The sequence below is a fragment of the Ambystoma mexicanum genome, chromosome 5q (genome assembly GCF_040938575.1).
Source record: "Ambystoma mexicanum isolate Mex_15411 chromosome 5q, UKY_AmexF1_1, whole genome shotgun sequence".
Taxonomy (NCBI): domain Eukaryota; kingdom Metazoa; phylum Chordata; class Amphibia; order Caudata; family Ambystomatidae; genus Ambystoma; species Ambystoma mexicanum.
The window spans coordinates 178,366,926-178,386,671 of NC_090933.1; the positions used below are offsets into that span (position 1 = coordinate 178,366,926).

At 48.4% G+C, this 19,746-nt stretch overlaps 1 protein-coding gene across 2 annotated transcripts in view; it reads right to left on the reverse strand.

Moving 5' to 3' along the window:
- Positions 1-19,746, reverse strand: part of FBXO15 (F-box protein 15) — a 758,839-nt gene that overhangs the window by 630,809 nt on the left and 108,284 nt on the right. For both annotated transcript variants that reach the window (XM_069620708.1, XM_069620709.1), the window contains one exon: positions 16,477-16,581. In XM_069620708.1, the coding sequence (XP_069476809.1) occupies positions 16,477-16,581 (105 nt within the window). The remainder of the gene's footprint in view (positions 1-16,476; positions 16,582-19,746) is intronic.

Sequence of the window (19,746 nt, forward strand, 5' to 3'; positions counted from 1 at the left end):
CACCGTGGTGTTCCTAGGATACTGGCACACCTTCACTTCACCCTTCATCCTCCTTGTTTTCTGCATTTCGATACTAGTAGGTTACTGGTATATTGTTCCTACGGAGCATGTAAGAGTGGGTAATTGTGGGCGGTGTTGGCTGTTTATTATCCGGCACTATTTGGCTGCATTCCCTGAACAACTGTTTGTTCTTTGTCCCTCTAGCTCCAACGATTCTGCTCCGGCCTTTTCGCTCAAGCCCCCGGCCTGCCAGGTGTATTGATCCCTGTAAGCTGAGCTCTTGAGAGGGAAGTCTTTGGCACATCACCATAAAGGCCCAGGATTCCTTGAGCAAAAGGAACTTCCCTAGAGAAGTGGGGAAGGAATATCTGCAACAACCAGAAAACAACCTCTGAGTTGTGACACAGAGAAAGAGTGCATAATCAAAAGAAATCCCTTTCATGTGGGTTGGGTCAGCGTATCTAAAAGGACTCAATAGAAGGACCAAAGATCAAAGCCTGAGAAACATAGGTACCCTTTCAAAAGGGATCAAAACCTCAGTGTTCCGTTTTACTCACCAAAGCTTAGGTTAGCAGAACGTGAGGTTGAAGTTTCTATGCAGAAAACTCATAAAATGCTTGATCAAAGCATGTAGATGCCAGGTGCGCGCTGAGTGAGCCGTTTCAAAAGAAAGAAGCAAACCGGTCAGCCAGAGAAAATAGGAATGTTGGAAACGGCTATTGCTAAACTGACTGGCATTGCTACAATAACATTAAGTGCCCCCATCCAAAAGGAGCCATAAACAAAGTTTTCCATTTCACTCACCAAATCTTAAATTAACAGGATGTAAATTTGAGATTTAAATGCAGAATGCTCGTAACGTGCTTTTAAATAAAGCCGTGCTTGTTCTGTATGAGCCGTTGAAAAATGCAAAGCAGACCTGTCAGCCAGAAACTAAAATGTACATTGAACACGGCTAAACCGAGTTAGATAACCATAATAAATTATGAGGAGGTTGAGATGAGAGCTGGAGAGAGAAGAATGAAGTATATGAAGAGGGTACAGCTTCTATATGCGAAACCTACGGCTAGGGTTAGGACAGGAAGCATGTACTCTGATAAATGGCAATTGTATAGAGGCACGCAGCAGGGATGCCCCTATCCCCACATGCTATATATTGTAGCAACAGAAACCATAGCAGCCTATTTGAGGCAGGAATATAGAGATGCCGGCATTGAAGTAGACGGGGTGAGGCATATACTGTCCATGTATTCTGATGATAGGTTGTTGTGTCAACCTGACAGAAGCTCCAGGCACAGAATACCCAAAGGAGGGTTGGTGGGGACAAGAGACAGAAAATAAAACAGTGCTGGATCATGAAAACGAAACACACCCATGCCCGGATATTCACGGCCGCGGCCGTACGATTACAGACTTCTTAAAAGCACCGGCTCAGACAGCCGCGGGAAAAGACATGACTCATGTAAATAGTTTACCCATCAAAGGCAGCACGTTCCCTCTGACGTCAGCGCCGGCTCAGGCAGCCGAGGGAGAAATTACTTGTTTAAACTGTTTTCAGATTAAGGGCAGCAAGTTCCTTTCGAAATCTAGCTGCAGTTGTAATGACAGAAACAGAGCACCATACGAGCGTGTTAGTAAACAAAAGAAGGCGCCACAGAAAACTGTAGAAGACAGCATTATTGTATCACAGAACTTACCGTGTACTTTAACAATGAAAACCAGCGTTCTCCACGAGGCACCAGTGCGGGCTCCATTATGGCGACCAGGATCCTCCAAGGAAGGGGGCGGGGCTTGGAGGGGTGGAGATGTCCAAGCCCCTATATAAGGGAGGAAATAAGGAAAAACTGACGGATTTGTTCCCTTTCTGTTGCAGAGGTCAGCAGAGTGTGAGGAAGCAGCAGAGAGGTTCCATTGGGCATACGAAGACTAAATTACGTTTTTTTCCTTATTCTCGAACCAAGCCTGCTGGTAACGAATTTTGGACTCTAAACAGGGTTTTATACCCAACTTAATTTTCTTTTGTTACCATTTTTCAAGTCAATAAAGACACATTTTTGTTAACCTAACTCCTGCTCATAGTGATCCCTTACAGTTGTTATATCTGTGTAATTGACAGATCAATCTGCCATATGTGCTGGAGGTGTTGGACATTTTGGTGCACTGATGGGGGTCTGAATAAACAAGGGAAAGCCATGTCTGTTCCCGCTGGCTAAAACGGCGTGGGTGGCAGAGATTGACCCATCGGTCCTCCCCCTGCCATGAAGCAAGGCCTCCTTTAGGTATTTGGGGATGAATGTATATCACGATCCTAAAAGAGAACACAAATTGAACACGTTACAGGCTAGAAATGGGTTGGCAAACTCAATGAAGTTTTGGAGCAAGCTACCATTGTCGGTGATGGGAAGAGCAGCACTGCTAAAAATGGTGGCGCTGTCGCAATTCATGCACTGCTTTGGGAATGTCCTGTACAGTATCCCACAGCAATTTTGCAGAGATTTAGACAAGTTATGCAGAGGCTTTCTCTGGCAAGAGGGGAAGACACCGGGTGGCGTGGAGTGTAATAAACAGGCCCTATGGACACAGGGGACTGAAGATACCGAACTTCGAGTTGTACTTTCTGGCGTGCCACCTACAATATGTAATGCAATGGATGGCAGACGATCCCACGACAGAAACTGCCCTTTTTCAACCAGCCATAAATAAGAGATACCTCAGAGACCACATTTGGATTCCTACCAGAGTACAGAATAGGTATCCCTACCTGGTGGAAATGGGTATACAGATTTGGAAAAGGACTTGCAAAGTCAGGGGATTAGAAGATCTGCTCTCTCCACAGACCCCTATAGTGGCAATAATGGAAGGTATACCAGGCAGTAGGGCAACAGTAAGATCGCAATTGGAAGTGTGCAGCATAGCCACGGTTGGAGACCTCCAAACTGAAAGAGGATTGATGAAGTTTGCCGAGCTATAGGAGGTCATGGGTATACATAGTGGTCAGTTTCTGCTGCACAATACAGTATTAAGGGTTTTGAAAGGTAGGTGGCCAAACAGCACTGATGAGAATATAGGGAGTGAAGAAATAGAGACATTGCTTACTGTAGCGGAGGGGGGGTCACGCCATCTAAAGGATCTATGAGACATTGATAGAACGTGGCTTGAGAGCAGAATTGAAGTGCAGGGAGAGATGAGAAAGGGAATTGGGTAGAAGGTTCGGAAGGTTTCCAGGAATGTCAGATTGCAATTAATACAACCCTACATTATGCAGTGAGCATATCTCACGTCAGCTGCTATTGCAAAATTCAAGGGAGCAAACAAACCAGAATGTCCTTGATACAGATTAGAGGAAGCAGGTCTTATACACATTTTCTGGGGATGCCCAATTCTACAGGTGTTCTGGAGGGAGATAGCACATAAAGCGGCAAGGTGGTATCAACCTTGATATTCAAACCCCAGAGGCTTGAATGCTGGGCCGATACAAGAGAAGTTCGAAGGACAAACCTCTGAACAAGATTAAGGATCTGATGTACATATTGGCCAAATGCAGTAGCTATGAAGTGGAAGGACACAAGGGGACCGAGTATTGATAAATGGTGGGGAGATTTGGAAAGATGGGCAACAGCAGAAACTGGAGTGTGGGAAAAAGCGCTGGAGGAACAAAGGTGGGAATGGACATCCAAAAGGTGGATTGCTCCAACTGTGACTTTATTTACACGGGTGGAAGGGGAAGAAACAATGCAAGCTGTATTGGATGAGACAGATGCAGTATAAATTGAACAAGAAATCTTAATCCCGCTTTGTACAGGCTGGGGTGGGGGGGGGGAAGAGTAGGTTTAGGGCAGGATATTGCAATATGTTAATGTATGCCATTGTGTGGTTGTTATGGTTTGTTGAGTTAAAAAAAAAAAAGAAAAAGTCATAACTTTTTTTTTGTTTTTTTAAAGTTGAGCTCTTTTTCCATTTATAGCAGTAGGGACAGAAATCAGGCTAGCACCGGTTTCTGGCTGGTCGTCTTTGATTACTTTATAGGGCAACCGGGGCGAGAATTCTTTAGATTCTTTTTCTTTCCTCTAGAGTACGGCTGAGAAACTTGGGGGGACAGCTTAGGTTTTGGATATTCAAATAAAGAGATACTTATCCCAAAATGGCACCTTGTCCATCTCCTTAATTTGATTTACCAGAGGACCCATTAGAAAGTCCGTGGAGGGTGTTCATAGACAAGTCTGATTGCATTTAGGCCCTCATTAGAAGCAAGTATTAGACAGGTGTTACCGATTGCTAGCTGGTAAAACCTGGGGATTAGGGCTGCAGACACTCCTCTTATAGAAGGATTTTTGGGAAGAATGTGGCAATTTTATTTCATTTGCTCGCATGTGTGGACTGCAAGGGAGTAGTTTCTTACCTGTAACTCCATTTCTCCAGCGTTGGTATCTTTCATGGATTTACATTCTTAGAATATTCCCCGTCGTCAGGCTGGGAACCCTCAGTATATTTATAAAGACGTTTCCTATAGGAAAAATGTTGACACTTCTGGGTCCCATCTAGGTCGTTTTCGGGCTGCGTGCACCTGACCAAATAGGACGTAGGGGTATAAATAGCCCCTCCCCTGTGGCTCCCTTCATATTTTAACACCCAAAGTAGAGGGGACATATAGAGTTTGCATTCAGGGGAGGACGGCGGGCGGATGTGAATCCATGAAAGATACCAACGCTGGAGAAATGGAGTTACAGGTAAGAAACTACTCTTCTCCAGCGTTGGATCTTTCATGGATTCACATGCTTAGAATAGATTATACAGCAGTACCCCTATCATGGAGGTGTGCAATGCAAACCAAGACTATCCAAGCCACACATGCAGTTGGGTATACGAAAAAAAAAAACATCAAGGTACATTGACAATGACTAAACATATGGTATATTGACAAGAGTATACACCCCTTTGTGGGGCTTACCTTACTGAAACAGATGCCGGAGGACTGCTCGTCCCATCTGCATATCTGCTGCATGCTGTTGCTCTAGGCAATAATGACGAGTAAATGTGTGCGGCACCGACCATGATGCTGCTTGACAGATGTCCACAAATGGAATTCCAGCCCATAACGGCACCGATGACAAGGTGGATCTTGTTGAATGAGCTTTTGGGCGTCTTTCCAGAGGCTTTCCTGCTTTAGAGTGACAAAAAGCAATAGTCGACGACACCCAGCGGGCCAGTCCTTGCTTAGAGATCTGGTTTCCCTTCAGCGAAGGTTCATAAACTACAAACAGTTGCCTTTAACGTCTAAAACCTTGAGTATGACTAAGAGAGAACTTCAAAGCTCTTTTTACATCCAACGTGTGGAGAGTTTCTTCTGTCACAGAACAAGCCGTTGCAAAGAATGTTGGTAGAACAATAGAAGAATGTTTGTGGAATGTCGTTGGGACTTTAGGAATGAAGAGAGGATTGGTTGCTAATACTACCTTGTCTTTGAAAAACCGCAAGCATGGCGGATCAATGACCAATGCCTGTAATTCCGACAGCCTTCTTGCTGATGTAATGGCTACTAAAAAGGCCATTTTCCATGACAAAAACTTTGACGACGATGACATTGGCTCGAACGGAGCCTTCATTAGTGCTGACAGTACTAGATTAAGACTCCAGTTTGGTGGAAACTTTTTGGCTGGCGGAAAAGTCCAAAACAGGCCTTTCAGGAAAAGTTTTACCAGTCGATCGCTGAAAAGCGGTGTTGAATGTCTTTTTCAAGTAAATCTCGAGATGGCCGCCAAATGAACTTTAACAGAGGAAAAAGCCAATCCTTCCTCCGCCAAATGTGTAAAAAATATGGAAGAATCTGTTCTGCACCGACGTTTAAGGGGTCTACCCGCGAATGATCCCTGCACCACACACAGAACCTCTTCCATTTACCTGCATATGAAGCGTTCGTGGACGGAGCTCGTGCCGCCTGTAAAATTCGTCGACACTCCGAGGGAATGTTCAAGTCCCCGAACTCTGAGAAGTCAGGAGCCAGGCCGTCAGGTTGAGGGAGTCTGGATCGTGATGCCAAACTGCTCCTTTGTCTTGAGATAGAAGGTTCGGAATCTTCTGGAACCTCACTGGCTCCGCTATCGACAGTTTAGGTCTGAGAACCATGCCTGTCTCGCCCAGTAAGGAGCCACCACAATTACCCGACATGGGTACTTGTGAATCGACTGGAGTGTCCGCCGGATGAGTGGAAACGGAGGGAACGTGTAAGCGAACTTGTTCGTCCACAGGAAGGAGAACTCCTCCCCCATCGATCCAGGCTGTGGCCACCTGCTCTCGAAATGTATACACTTCTTATTCTCTCGGGCTGCAAACAGATCCAGGGATGGATGACCCCATTTTCTGAAGATGTTTGCTAGTTGTCGTTCGTCCAGTTCCCACTCGTGCAGTTGATTCATTTCCCTGCTGAGCGAGTCTGCTTGTATATTCTTTACCACTGGAAGATGGTAAGCCATTATGCCCATATTCTGTTCGAGGGCCCAATGACATATTTTTTGAGCTTTGCTCAAGAGCGCCCTGGAGCGTTTGCCCCCTTGCTTCCTGAGATAGAACATCGTTGTTGTAGTGTCCGCTAGTATTCTGATGACCGATGCTCGTATGCGCGGCAGAAGAAATTACTTCAGAGCCCACCGTACCGCCCTTAACTCGAGCACGTTGATGTGAAGAGTAGACTCCGCTGGGGACCATTGACCTTGAACTTGCAGGGACCCTAGATGGGCTCCCTATCCTTTCAGCGATGCATCGGTCACCACCGTAGCTTGAAAATCCGGTTCCTGCAGGGGCATCCCCCTCGTCAGATTGTCCGAGAGCTGCCACCACTGAAGTGCCCGCAAAAGTTTGTTGTTGATGCTCAACTTGTCTGACCATAAGCCTCGACTCTGGGACCATCGGTCTGCCAGAAACTCTTGTAGCGGCCTTATGAAGAGACGGCAATTGTTCACCAATGGAATACGGGACGCCAAAGCCCCTAGCAGTGACATGTATTTTCTGACTGACACCCTGGTGCCCACTTTCCATTCTTTCGCCTTTTGAGTTAGTTTCTCAATTCTTTCCACAGAGGGCTTCACTAGCCCTGATTGAGTTTGGAACTCCGCGCCCAGAAATACCAAGTTCTTTGAGGGCGTTAACGAGGATTTCTCGAAGTTGATCGCAAAACCCAAGTGCTTCAGAAGTTGCATGGTGGCCTTTAAGCTTGCCTGTGTTATGCTCGGCGACAAGCCCCTTATCAGCCAATCGTCCAGTTGAGGGTAAACATGGTGACCTTTTCTGCGCAGCCACGCTGCCACTAGAGCCAAACACTTTGTGAACGTCCTGGGAGACGACTTTAGTGTGAAGGAAGTACTTTGAACTGGTAATGGTTCCGACAGACTACAAACCTCAGAAACTTTGTGTCGTGGACGCACCGGTATATGAAAATATGTGTCTTGTAGGGCCAACGACACCAGAAAATCTCCCGGCTGTACGAATCGGATGACCTGAAGTGTAATCATTTTGAACTTCAGATTTTTTTAGGGTCTTGAGAGCCTCACGGTCCAGAATGGGTCGCCACTTGCCATTGGGTTTCTTGACCACGAAGTAACAAGAGTAAACTCCCCGGCCTCCCTCGGCCACCGGGACAAATTCTATAGCACCTTTTTGCAGCATAAGCTCCCCTTCCTATTGTAATATGCAAAGATGGGGTTGCACCGAATACACAGGTGGAATTTGTGACGGCATTACCTTGAACTGCAGAGAGTGGCCTAGTTTTATCGTGTACAATACCCAGCGGTCTGTTATACTTTCCCACTAGTCGATGCGACCGGCCACCCTTCCTCCCAGGACGTCCTGAAACTTGTCATTGTTGGGACTTTGACTGCCTGTCTTTTGCTGACGAGGAATATCCCCTTATCCTCACAGCCTGGTAGTTTCGGCCTCTTCGCGTTGCCTGGACCGCACGCCTACAACCTTGGGACGACTATGATGGCCTGCTCAAGTTTCGGTCTCTAGATGCGGCAAAGCGGGAATTTCCTGATGCAACGCGGAAGGGACGAAAGGATCGAAAAGCTCTTCCACTTTGCAGGGCTCCTAGCGACCTGGCCGTGTCCGTATGCTCTTTCATACCTTTCAAGGCCTCGTCAACTTTCTCTCCGAACAGTTGGTCACCCTCACACGGCATATCGAGCACCTTATACTGGACCTCCGGTCTAAAGTTAGTATATTTCAGCCAGGCTTGCCTTCTCAAAACCACTCTGTTTATTTGCTTGAACCCGGACTCCGTCTAGTCCACGGCAATGTTAATCGAGTGGTTCAAAGCCTCTTCCCCCTCCCGGACCAGTAACATGACCGACTTTCTATGTTCCTCCGGAAGGTGTTCTAGGATAGGGGCCAAATGATGCCACATCTCCCTGTCATACCTTCCCAGACTAAACTCAATACAGGCTTTGGCCATCATCGCGTCAAAAGCGCTGATGTCGTCCGGCGGTGATGGTTGAGCCGGGCTTCTAAGTGCTTCCATTTCCGCTTCCGACTCCCATGAAGGATCCCTCAAAGGGGATGAGGAAGCCTGAAAAAAAGAGTCTCTAGGTTCCGACTCTGAATCTTGTAACTCCCCTTCCTCTGGGTATGAGCGTGGTGGTTCCTCACTAACTGGAAGGGAGGATGGATTCTCCGTGAACCGCATAGAAGGACCCGGTTCGTCATCGGTAGGCCGCGCCGGAATCCCCAAAGGTGCGCCCACGAAGGGTAACCTCTCATCCAACTGCTTCAGAGGAGACTGTAGCGTGGACAACACTTGCAAGGATAATACAGATTGAGGGTTCAATAAAGACGACGAAACAGGGACACTTTGCCCCCCACCCCCCGAAATCGTCGACGAACCAATCCCTTGCAATCCTAGATCTGCTGGACCAACGATCTGCTCTTGATCCTCCTCCATGGATGATATTGAGAAGGCAGCCTCCGGCTGTATTAAGGTCTCTGGCAGAACCGCATCGTACACCTCTGGCTGCCACACCCTTGGAGGGTCCACCGTCGACATGTCAATGTGGAGACGTCTATCGTCGCTGTCGTATTCACTGGGGCCACTGCAGGCGTTACCTGGGTTGGCGGTAACTATCTCGTCAACGGAGTCTCAGTCGACAATGGTGTAGGCTGTGACGCAGCCTCTTTTGGCGATCCCACCTTTTTTTAGCTAGATTTATGCCTCGTCGAGTCTCTACTCGAGAACAACCTGTGATGGTCTTCTGAGGAGGAGGTCTTCAAAGGATCGTTTCCTTTTTTCGACGAAGGTGAAGACTTTCCTTGATGGCGATCCTGCCCATGTTTCCACGAGGATTCTTTCACCAGGTGTTTGTCTGAGGGGCGTTTTTTCATAGATCGCGGTTTCTTCGGCGCAGGCTCTGCCGACACCGACGGGATTCCGCCTTGGATGACTTAGGCCTGGATTCTAGACTGCTCGCAGATCCTACCTTCGATGAAGGATAGGTTCCCTCATTTAGCCACGTCACCAGACGTCTATTCCAATCCTTTAGCGTCTTCTGTGAGAAAACTTTGCAGATCTCACAACAGTCCACCAAGTGATGTGAGTGTAGACAGTACAAGCAATCCATGTGCCCATCTCCTTCATAGACTTTTTTCAGTCCGCACGTGGCACACGGGCGAACAACGCCTTTCCAGACATTTTCACGAAAAAACTCTCAAGAGTAGAATTCAACCTTCTACAGAAGTAGAAACAAACATGACAAGAGAACAGACAATCAACACAATGCACAAGATAAAAAAAGGTAGCAGGTACATGGGTGGTAATGCAATATATGGGAAATACAAGCAAGGGCAGACATACAATTATACAAATCTGTGAGGCTCAACAATGGGCTAGTTTACTTCACCAGGAGGAGGGGAAGACAGTAGTTTTAGGTCATCCTTGCTGTTCAGATAGGAACAAAATTCCGTCCATACATTCTTGGGGCGGGAGGTCACCGGGAGGGTATTGATGTAGTCCTCCTCGCACGTTTGAGTCCAGGTGAGGGCCCTCAACCACATCTCAAATGAAGGGGTGGGGGATTGGTGCTTCCAACATTGTAATATGCATTTTTTGGCTACTATGGTGGCAACATTCAGAAACCTGGACACTTTCCTCAATTCAGGGTTATCCCACAGGCCGAACAGTATAGCTAATGGTTCTGGAGGGATGTGGTACGCTGTAATTTCTGAGAGAGCGTCTATTATGGCTTTCCAGTATGGGCCCAGCGTATCACAGGACCAAAACATATGTATCTGATCTGCAGCTGGAGATTTACATCTAGGGCAGGTACAAGCCTGGGTGCGTGCGAACCTGTCCAATCTGTGCGGTGTGTAGTATAATCTATTCAGGAGCTTATATTGTATACACCTATGTCTGGCATTTAGAGAGTTGGTTCGGGTGTGTATGCACATTTTCTTTCACATTACGTCAGTGATGGGGAGACCCAGCTCATCGCTCCACGTATCACGTGCCGTAAGTGGCACATCTTTAGGGTTGGCCATCAGCATTTTGTACAGCGAGGACACTATCCCTCTAGTCCCGGCCAAATTGGATATATAGTGAATCTCCTGCGAGTCTGGGGGCTCATCGGGGTACGAGGGCCACCAGGCTCAGAACACCGCTCTCAACCTGAAGTATTGTAGTATTTCCAGCGCAGTGCCAGACTGACCGGGACGCCATGTCTGCGGGGTGATTCAGGGTAGAAGTCGGTCAGGGTCAGGTAGCCCAAGTCGTGCCAGTGCTTCATTAGGAGATTATCATGTGTAGGGCTGAGGCCTGGGAACTGCCAGATGGGCAGCCATTTGTAGTACGGGTGGTGGCTGGGTTCTGTGTGTAGTATTTGTTTCCAAGCCATGGTTGTAGCCGCTATGGGGTCGGCCGGGGCCTCAGTATGAAATGTGTGGTGGAGTATGAGAGAGAGGATGTGGACTCCTTCGCTTGCTAGTTTCTCGAGCTTCACCTGCGGGGGAGGTGAAGCTCGAGAACGTGTACCAGTATGTGGCGTGTTGGGCCTGCACAGCCGTTCAGTATTTAGCGAAGGCAGGGGCGATGAAGCCCCCATTCTCATAAGGGAGAGTCATATGCTGCCATTTCTTACGAACCGCACCAGAGTGCCACAAAAATTGAGCGCATGCAGTGTGCAGATTCCTGAAGTATCGCTTTCCAGGACAAATCGGCACATTAGCGAAGAAGTAGAGCAATTTAGGGACAGTTATCATTTTGATTAGAGACAGTCTACCCGACAAGGAGAGCGGGAGACTGCACCATTTCAACATTTGGGCCTCTGCAAGCTGCGCCACAGCCACATAGTTGTCGGCCAAAAGTGAAGCTTTAGTGAGGGACACCTGCACCCCGAGGTATCTGATGCCCTTCGGTGACCAGCGGAGGGGGAATTCACAGGGTGGCTGTGTAGTGGTCGGCGTGAGCGGGAAGATTTCAGATTTAGTATAATTTATGGAAAAGCCAGAGAAAGTGCCAATTTTAGTTATGTCCAGTAATATCGGGTTCAGGTGGGCAGCCGGGTCTCCGATATAGAGAAGCACGTCGTCGGCATATAGTGAAATGATCTCGGGGGTGTCCCGAAGACGTATACCTTTGCGTGTGTGTTTGTCCCTAACGCTGTCAGCCATGGGTTCAATAGCAAGCGCAAGAGTATCGGGGAGAACGGACAGCCCTGGCGGGTACCTCTATGGAGAGCGAAAGGGGCCGAGGCCCTGGAGTTGACTAGGACTCTGGCCACGGGGCTTGTGTAGAGCAGTTTGATATATGATATCATGCGTGGGCCAATTCTCATTTTGTGAAGCACCGCCCACATATATTGCCACAACACCATGCTGAATGCCTTCTGGGCATCGAGAGTGACCACCACAGCGTTTGCATTGGGGTCAATTCTGGACAAGACGTTAAATAAGCGACGGTTATTGAGGGTAGTGGATCTGCCGGGTACGAAACCACTCTGGTCGGGGTGAACTAAGTGGGTCATAATGGGGAGGAATCTATTAGCAATAATCTTAGCAAATATTTTCGTGTCAGTGCTGATTAGGGAAAGGGGTCTGTAGGAGCCGCATTCGTCCAGCGGTTTTCCCGTCTTGGGTAGCACAGTTATAAGCGCTTCGCGCATGGACTGCGGTAGGATGTTCAACCTCAGAGACTTGTTCCACACCTCCAGGAGTCTGGGTGCCAGGATGGCTACATGCTCCCGATAAAACTCCAAAGCGAGGCCGTCCGGGCCTGGTGCCTTGCCCTTAGGGCCGTTCGTGATGACTATGGTTATCTCGTCGAGGGTGAATGGAGCCTCAAGTTGGTCACTAGTCGCGCGGGAGAGGAGGGTCATGGGGATTTGGTCTAGCAGGGTGTCCGTGTCTTGTGGGCTGTGTTCTTGCTGGGGGCCATACAGGGTTGTGGGGAACACTGTGAATGTCTCGAGGATGTCTTGGTCGGAACCAGCACAGGGCGCCACCTGTGTCTTTGACACAGTCAACGCGAGTCCTGCCCCCCTCTGCGCGGACCAGTCTGGACAGTGTCCTACCCGGTCTGTCTCCCTCACCATATTTCCTGGCTGCTACAGGACGGGCATAGTATTGAACTTCCTTCTGGGCAGGAGTCTCGAATGTTTCCAATCCCGCTCTGTTCTGTGCCAGTGTGGTCGGGGAAGGGGCAGAGGCATACTCCCTCTCAAGCTCTTTTAGCTTTGCTTCTGACCGCTGCAAGCTATTTTTTTAGGACTTTGAGAACCCCAGCTTATCTAGAGATGTACATACCCCTGATGAAGACCTTGGATGCCTCCCAACGTACCCCAATCGGAGGGGTCTTGCCTGTTGTTACATTCAAAGAAGGTGTTAATGTCAGCTAGTATATCAGCTCTGAAAACTATGTCTTGGAGGGCCTCTGACTTAAATCTCCAGGAGGAGCGGAGAGGCTGGTCCTGTCCTAGTGTTATACAAAGTTTTACCGGTGAGTGAACCGATAGTGTGCGCGGCAGCAAATATCTTGGTCTCTGTGGCCCTACTCACAATGCAGCCTGATATGAGAAAAAGATCTATCCTGGAGAGGCTATCATGTACCGATGAGTAGAAGGTATACTCTCTAGCCTGTTGGTTGAGAGCTCTCCATACGTGTGTGTGTGTGTGTGTGTGTGTGTGTGTGTGTGTGTAATCTATGGGCCGCGCGTGATGAGGCTCTGCGGGCCATCCCGGATCTGTCCAGCTCGTTGTCCAGAATTAAGTTCATGTCTCCGCCCCATATGATGGGAATACCAATATTCTTTAGAAGCGTTGTGGTGATGGCATCAAAAGAATCTGGGGCATCAAAGTTAGGGGCATATGTATTCAGAAGGAGGCATTCCATATTGGCAAGTGAGCAGTGAAGTATTACATATCTGCCATCGGGGTCAATGTGACTGGTGCGCAATGAGAAGTGGGCTGATTTATGGATTAGAGTTAGGACCCCCCTCAACTGAGTTGAGTACTTCGTATAGTATCTATTGTTGCCCCATGTAGGGCGAGGTATGTCGCTAGGCGCCCCAAGGCATGAGTTTCTTGAAGAAAGGGAATCTTAATGCCATGCCTCTGGGCATAGGCAGTTATCCTGCGGGCCTTAGTGAAGTTACTCAGACCACGATTATTCCACGTCATGATGTTAAGGGCCATAGTGTCACATTACGGGACATCCCTGCAGTAGTATTCATTACCTTTCCACAGTTTGCATTCGCCGTTTGTACAATTATATTGAGTTGAAGTCGTGTAACTCTATGCCATGTCTTTTACTATTAATCCAGCCCCAACTGTGCCACCCCCCACCCTCACTGCCCAACCCCAACATGCAGTGCAGTCCACCCACCCCAAAACACAAATGCCGCCCTTTGGGCCTGCTCCAACCGGGAGGTGAAGGTCGGAGGGCCAGAGCCAATGTGGATAGGCCCACACCCCAGCCCAACAGGGGCCAGTCATTAGGAAGAACAAAATGAAATCGAAATTAAACATTGCAACTGCAACGGGGAGCGCTGGTGCTGTGCGGCCAGCATTATAAGCTTGGTGCGGGGCAGCATGTGCTGTCCCGAATGTGTTGCTGCGGTAAACGGGTATTGCAAACAGCCTCTGGAGCCAGAGACTGCACTCTGGTTGGTCGACATTGCAGGAAAGCGTAGGACACAAGGCTAGCTCCGAGAACCAAGAGGGGGGGAAAAAGGCGGTGTATAACGTTTAGGAGCCAGTCTGCAGCCCAAGTGCATATGATAGGAGGCCATAATTGCTGAGTGGACATAGTGAGGTTTCCATCAACACATCTTAAGGCAAGGATCAGTGGGCATGATACATCAACGTGGGCCGTGCTGCTTGTGATTAGCGGTCATTGGCGCGGTCGTCTTTCGGCCCATGAAGCGGTATTTGTAACTCAATGAAGTTCACCGCTTTGTCTGGGACAGTGAAGAAATATAGCTTGCCATTAGGAGTGATTTTTAGCCTTGCTGGGAACAGGATGGATTAAGGGATGTTGCGCTCCCTGAGCAGCTTCTTAACGCCTCAGAATTGACGCCTCTCCTGCTGCACCGCCAATGAAAAATCTGGGAAGATTCTGATAGTGTGGGCCTCAAATCGCAGGTCTCCCTTCTCCCGCGACAGGCGGAGAATGAGGTCTCTGTCATGGTAATTGAGTATCTTAGCAATGATGGGCCTGGGGATATCGGCAGGTCTGGGGCGTGGCGATAAGGCCCGGTGAGCCCGCTCCACTGTGAAATATGGTGAGATCAGGATTATCCAGAAGGTCTTTAATTAGTTTTTCCACTGCGTCTTCCATCCACCCCTTGAGGGCATTCTCGGGGACTCTGATAATCCGCAGGTTGTGTCTACGGGAGCGAGACTCTAAATCGTCACACTTTGCCTTAACACTTTTCATGTCAAGCGGTAAGGAGGCCAAGGTGTCTTGGAGCGCGTGAATTCCATCCTCATTCACCAAGATTCTATTTTCAGCCTCCGTGATCCTCAATCCGCCTGGTCCACACACGTTTTTAGCGAGGCAACATTTGTGTTGATGTCATCCATTTTTTTCGTGGAAGGAGGCGACATTTTTGGCCATGGATTCCATTAGTGAGGTGAGATCTGGCGTTACGACCCCTTGGTGAGGGTCCAGGTCAGGTTCGTCCTGTGATGGCCCACAGGCCGGCTCAGCCTGGGGGACCGCTTCAGTAAGCTTGTCCATGGGGCCCCCCTGGGCAGCGCCCTTGGATCTGCCAGGCATTGCAGCTAGAGTGGGCCCGGGTATGGTGAGGGCACGTTGGTGGATAGGATGGTGCTGTGGGGGGTGTAGGCCTAGATGGGACCGGAGGCCTCCCACCAATGTCTCAGCGCCAGCAAAGTGTGCAGATCGTAGCAGAGGCAGACAGTACCAGCTGCAGTGTTGCTTGTCGTGCAAGTCGCCCCAGGGCAGCCGGGGGACCGCTGCAGATTGCGGAATATTACTGTCGGAGCAACAGACTGCCATGGCTGGAGCATGCGGTATCTTCATGTGTCCAAACTGACTGAGGCTGGCAGGCAGGGTCTGCAGCCAGTCGCACTGGATGCAGCCGGGGCCAATGATGGGGGGGGGGGCACTCACATCCAGTGTGTGGTGGTCAAGTGATAAGAGGACATGGTGAGGTGGGGGTCGTGGTCGTGGTGAGGAGCAGGCCTCAGGAGACACAAGCAGTGGCACCCGGCTGGTGCAGCCAGCAATGGGCAAGGGCCCACGCAGTCAATCGCAGCTGTCAGGGGGCACCGCCGCGCGTTCTTCTCCCTGCCCTTCACCTGGTCCGCTGCGGGCCGCAGGGTCTGTGAAATCCTCAGTGTTCTCAGCGCCAGCAAAGGTCGCGCAGACCGCCGGCACAGCAGGAAGCGGCCGCAGCACCGCCCGCCTCTCGCAGAGCACAGCCAGCAGTCCACGACAGATCACAGCATCTATAGCGGGTACCCCTCTCAATTGCAGTGATTCCTCAGAGAGGCGGGAATCAGCTGCCCGCCGCCTCAACAGCACAGAGACGAGCGCAGGAGTCAGGCGAGCCAGGCAGGGGAACCCAGAAGCCAGGCGACCTCCGGGGCTGGGGAGAGCACAAGGCCCGACACCTCCGGGGGTGCCACCACTAGGTCCCGGGAGGTCGGATCAAGACCAAATTTGCACAAAGTGCGCAGTGCAGTGGTGGAAGCAAAACAGCCAGTCAATGGTCCTGTAGAGTGGCATATACCGCAGATGTGAGCAGATAGGTGACGAGGCTGCATGGAGCTGAAAGGCTAGGCAGCCATCTTGGGCTGCTCCACAGCGTCACCTCAAGTAAACCCTTACTTAAAAACGCCAATGAAACATTTCAATGTAAAAAACAAACATGGATAATTACTAAAAAGTCTCCAAGAAACAGTCGTTTTTTAAAAGAAAGCATTGAGACATTGGCTCTAATTCACCATTTTGACAGTAGAGCTGTTATATTTCCTTACTTGTCATTGCAGAGTTCGTAGAGCCTCTTATTAACACAGCCCATACAGAGCAGGGACACAGAATCTAAATAGCACAATATCTTCAACAATATCTCTGTAGGTAAACTGCAGAAAGGAAAAAAAAATTTGGGAGAAGAAAATGGAAAATAATAAGTCAGACGCCAACAAAGATTTCTTGTCAAACTTTAAACGCAGACGTTCCTAATTGTAATGTTCTAAAACTAGAATGTTTAGACGTCTCCTTGTACCAACAGAGCAAAGAATCCTATCAAAAAAGACAAACACAAATTGAAAACAAAAACCTTAAACTGAACTTTTGTCAAATTATCAATTTGATTGCAAACTGGAAAATCATACGGTTGCCGGACACCAAGACTAACCGTTAAAACTTTATTAGGTAAATTAAGTTGTCCCGCTTTGCAATAAAGAAAACTAGGAGCTTCCAAAACAATATTAAGGATGGTTGTTCTCCTTGGTTTAACCAGGTCTTTGCATTTTGGGGACTCCCACAATGCCTTCCTTGGTTCCAGAGGCTATTGGGCCTCCTTGCCGTCTTCAATGTCTTTCGTAGTGCTTAAGAGTTCAGAAAGAGGTTTTGTCAACCATTCTCAGTTCTTTGGATGTTGCAACTTATAGGGCTTCTGAGCCTTCCTTCAGAGATTAGTCATGTACCCGAAAACCCACTCTGGCCTGTATTCTTGCCAGCAGATGGGTTATCGGGAATAGCTGGCATGGAGAGCTTTAGAGGCATATTTTGAGGTTTGCTTGAACCGGAGACCTTTCAGCTTCTTCTTCCCTCACCTCCCTGCTCCACTTTTGTTTCTCGTCCCACCATCTGGTCATGCTGAGGGCTGTCCTCCCGTAATGTGTCCTGACTGTACTGTACTTCTCCTCAGCCCCACCTTTACCTCTTGATGTTCCCACCTCATCCTTTCAAAATATCACTAACTGCTTTGCTTCGCCTTCACCACCTGATGTACCATCTCCAAACCATTACCTCGCTCGGCCTCTCTCCTACACGCTCCCTCCCGCTCCCCTGATACTGTCACTTTGTATCACTTTCCAGTCCATGAGGTTATCCCCTCCACCGGACAACTAACCTCTCCTCATGATGTCACCTCCTCCTGCACCACTGGTCTTAGTACCTCGCCCCAAATTACACCTTGCCAACCTCTTCCATCTCTCTAGCCTTCACTTTAATCAACTTTCTCCAATCTCTAGCCGCTACCAAATTCAAGCCTCCTGCTCCACCATCTCAGTCACTGACTGACGTGTCTTGCTTTTATAGTTCTCTTGTGCTTCAACTAGGTGCTCTGGGAGAGTTGGGTCACATGTAGACAGAGTTCGAATTGGTTGCGATTCCTTGGTGCACCTACCTGCACTTTGGGCTTTGGGGATGATACCAAGGTTTTATCAGACCAGGCACCATCTTGGGACTCACTCCCCACTTCCAATGTTGCATGTGCAAGGCCTAGGTCTACTGATTCCTCAGCATGACTGGCGCATGCTGGAAAAACTCTGGTTAAGCTTTCTAAACCCTATCAAATCATGGACATTGTTGGCTCGCTGTGAATTTGCAACACTCTGCACAGCAACAATGAAGTCGAAAATACGTTTCATCAATCGCCGGTCTCCGGAGCTTGAAAGAAGAGAAACAGCCATAGAAAACCACAAACATTTAACAGTACAAAGCATAGGTCTCCAGAGCGTCCTGTGAACATTCCAAAAGGCGCAATGCTAGCTATACGTGGAGAATGAAACTGACCGCAGTTAAAATGACTTTTTTTTTCTTTCCAAATCGAGGTCACTTCTATGCCTTGCAGGGCTACTAGGGCTAGGTCTTGCAAACAGGGATTCAGCTACAGTATTTTCAGGAGTAACTGTGTGGGCTGATAGTAGTATGCTGCTTGCCTGATGGTATGGAGAGGGTTGTACTTTATACTTTGTGCCATTTCTTCATATTGTGCAACAGCATATGGGACCGCATAAATATGGTACCCTAATAGGTTCCCGTTTGTTCTCAGCACTCAGTTTCCTGACAGTGCACAAGTGGCCAGATGCAGTTGCTATTTTGTGTTTGTGACGTACTGCCACACTTGTGATGTTCATTGTGGGCTAATACACAGGTAGATGTATCTGTATACAAAGGTGGTGGTGATGTTCTAGATGCCACATAATTATGCACTTTCTGATCTGTGAGGCAGAGCATTTCTCGAACGACTTACACAGGAGTGTAGGGGGGGTTGGGGTTAGCTTCAATTACTTCTATGATATCTATATCTGTGTAGCAGAAATGCACATTCCCATCTATGCTTTGACCTAAACAAATAAAGCTTATGATCCATCAGTCTAGAGTTAGCTTCAGACTCTCAGTTGGGAAGAGGGTTCACTATAATGGTTCTGCATGGACTCTGTAGAATACTGGGGAGGGTCAAAGCTACCAGGTCTGTCCTGTCAAACCTATTGGTGGGCTGGGGTGGGTTAAGGCCGCTGAGGCAGCCCTACGTTGAGGCAGTGCGATTGTTCCCCATCCAGTGATGGGCACCAAGCAAAGATGACAAGTGAAACCAACACATTGCCCGGTGTGATGCACCAGTCCTCTGGGGTTATCTTTTCACTGAATACAACTTCCTTTTGGCTATGTAGACACTGAAAGCACTGTCTTCGTAATAAGGTTGCAAATATATTTTGTTGTGCTGAACTTTGGATACTTACCTTGTACTAAAGTTGCTTTGAAAGGCAACAAGTCCACTAAATAATTAACCACTTTATGATCATATCCAATATCAGAGGACTATAACACATGCATATCTTTCTCTCTACTACATAACATGCTATTGTTGTGCCTTAGTGCATGCCAATCAGCTAGTGTAATGGCTGCTTTCCATGACATCAGCTCTTCCCCGATCCCAATGCCCCATCTTGTGGGCACACTTCGATGTCTGCTCCTCACGGCTTGTACTTTGTACCCAGAGACAACCCTTCGACAGTGCTATGCTCAGGAATCCCACCTTGTCTCATGGTCAAAACATGGAGAAGGAAGACCCCTGGCTATAACATCCTGACGCTTTCTTTCTTGTGAACACTATCTCACACTCTTTTGTATTTAGTTGTAAGGATTGGCAATAGTTTTTTTAGTACAGGCCCTTTTATTTGACAGTACACCACTAGGACTGCCTTATTATTTTATTATTTGATGGTCGTAGCTTGCTCCCATCTAAGATTTAAGTTTAGAGTAGGGGTTTTTCCAATCTACCATTTAATAAACAC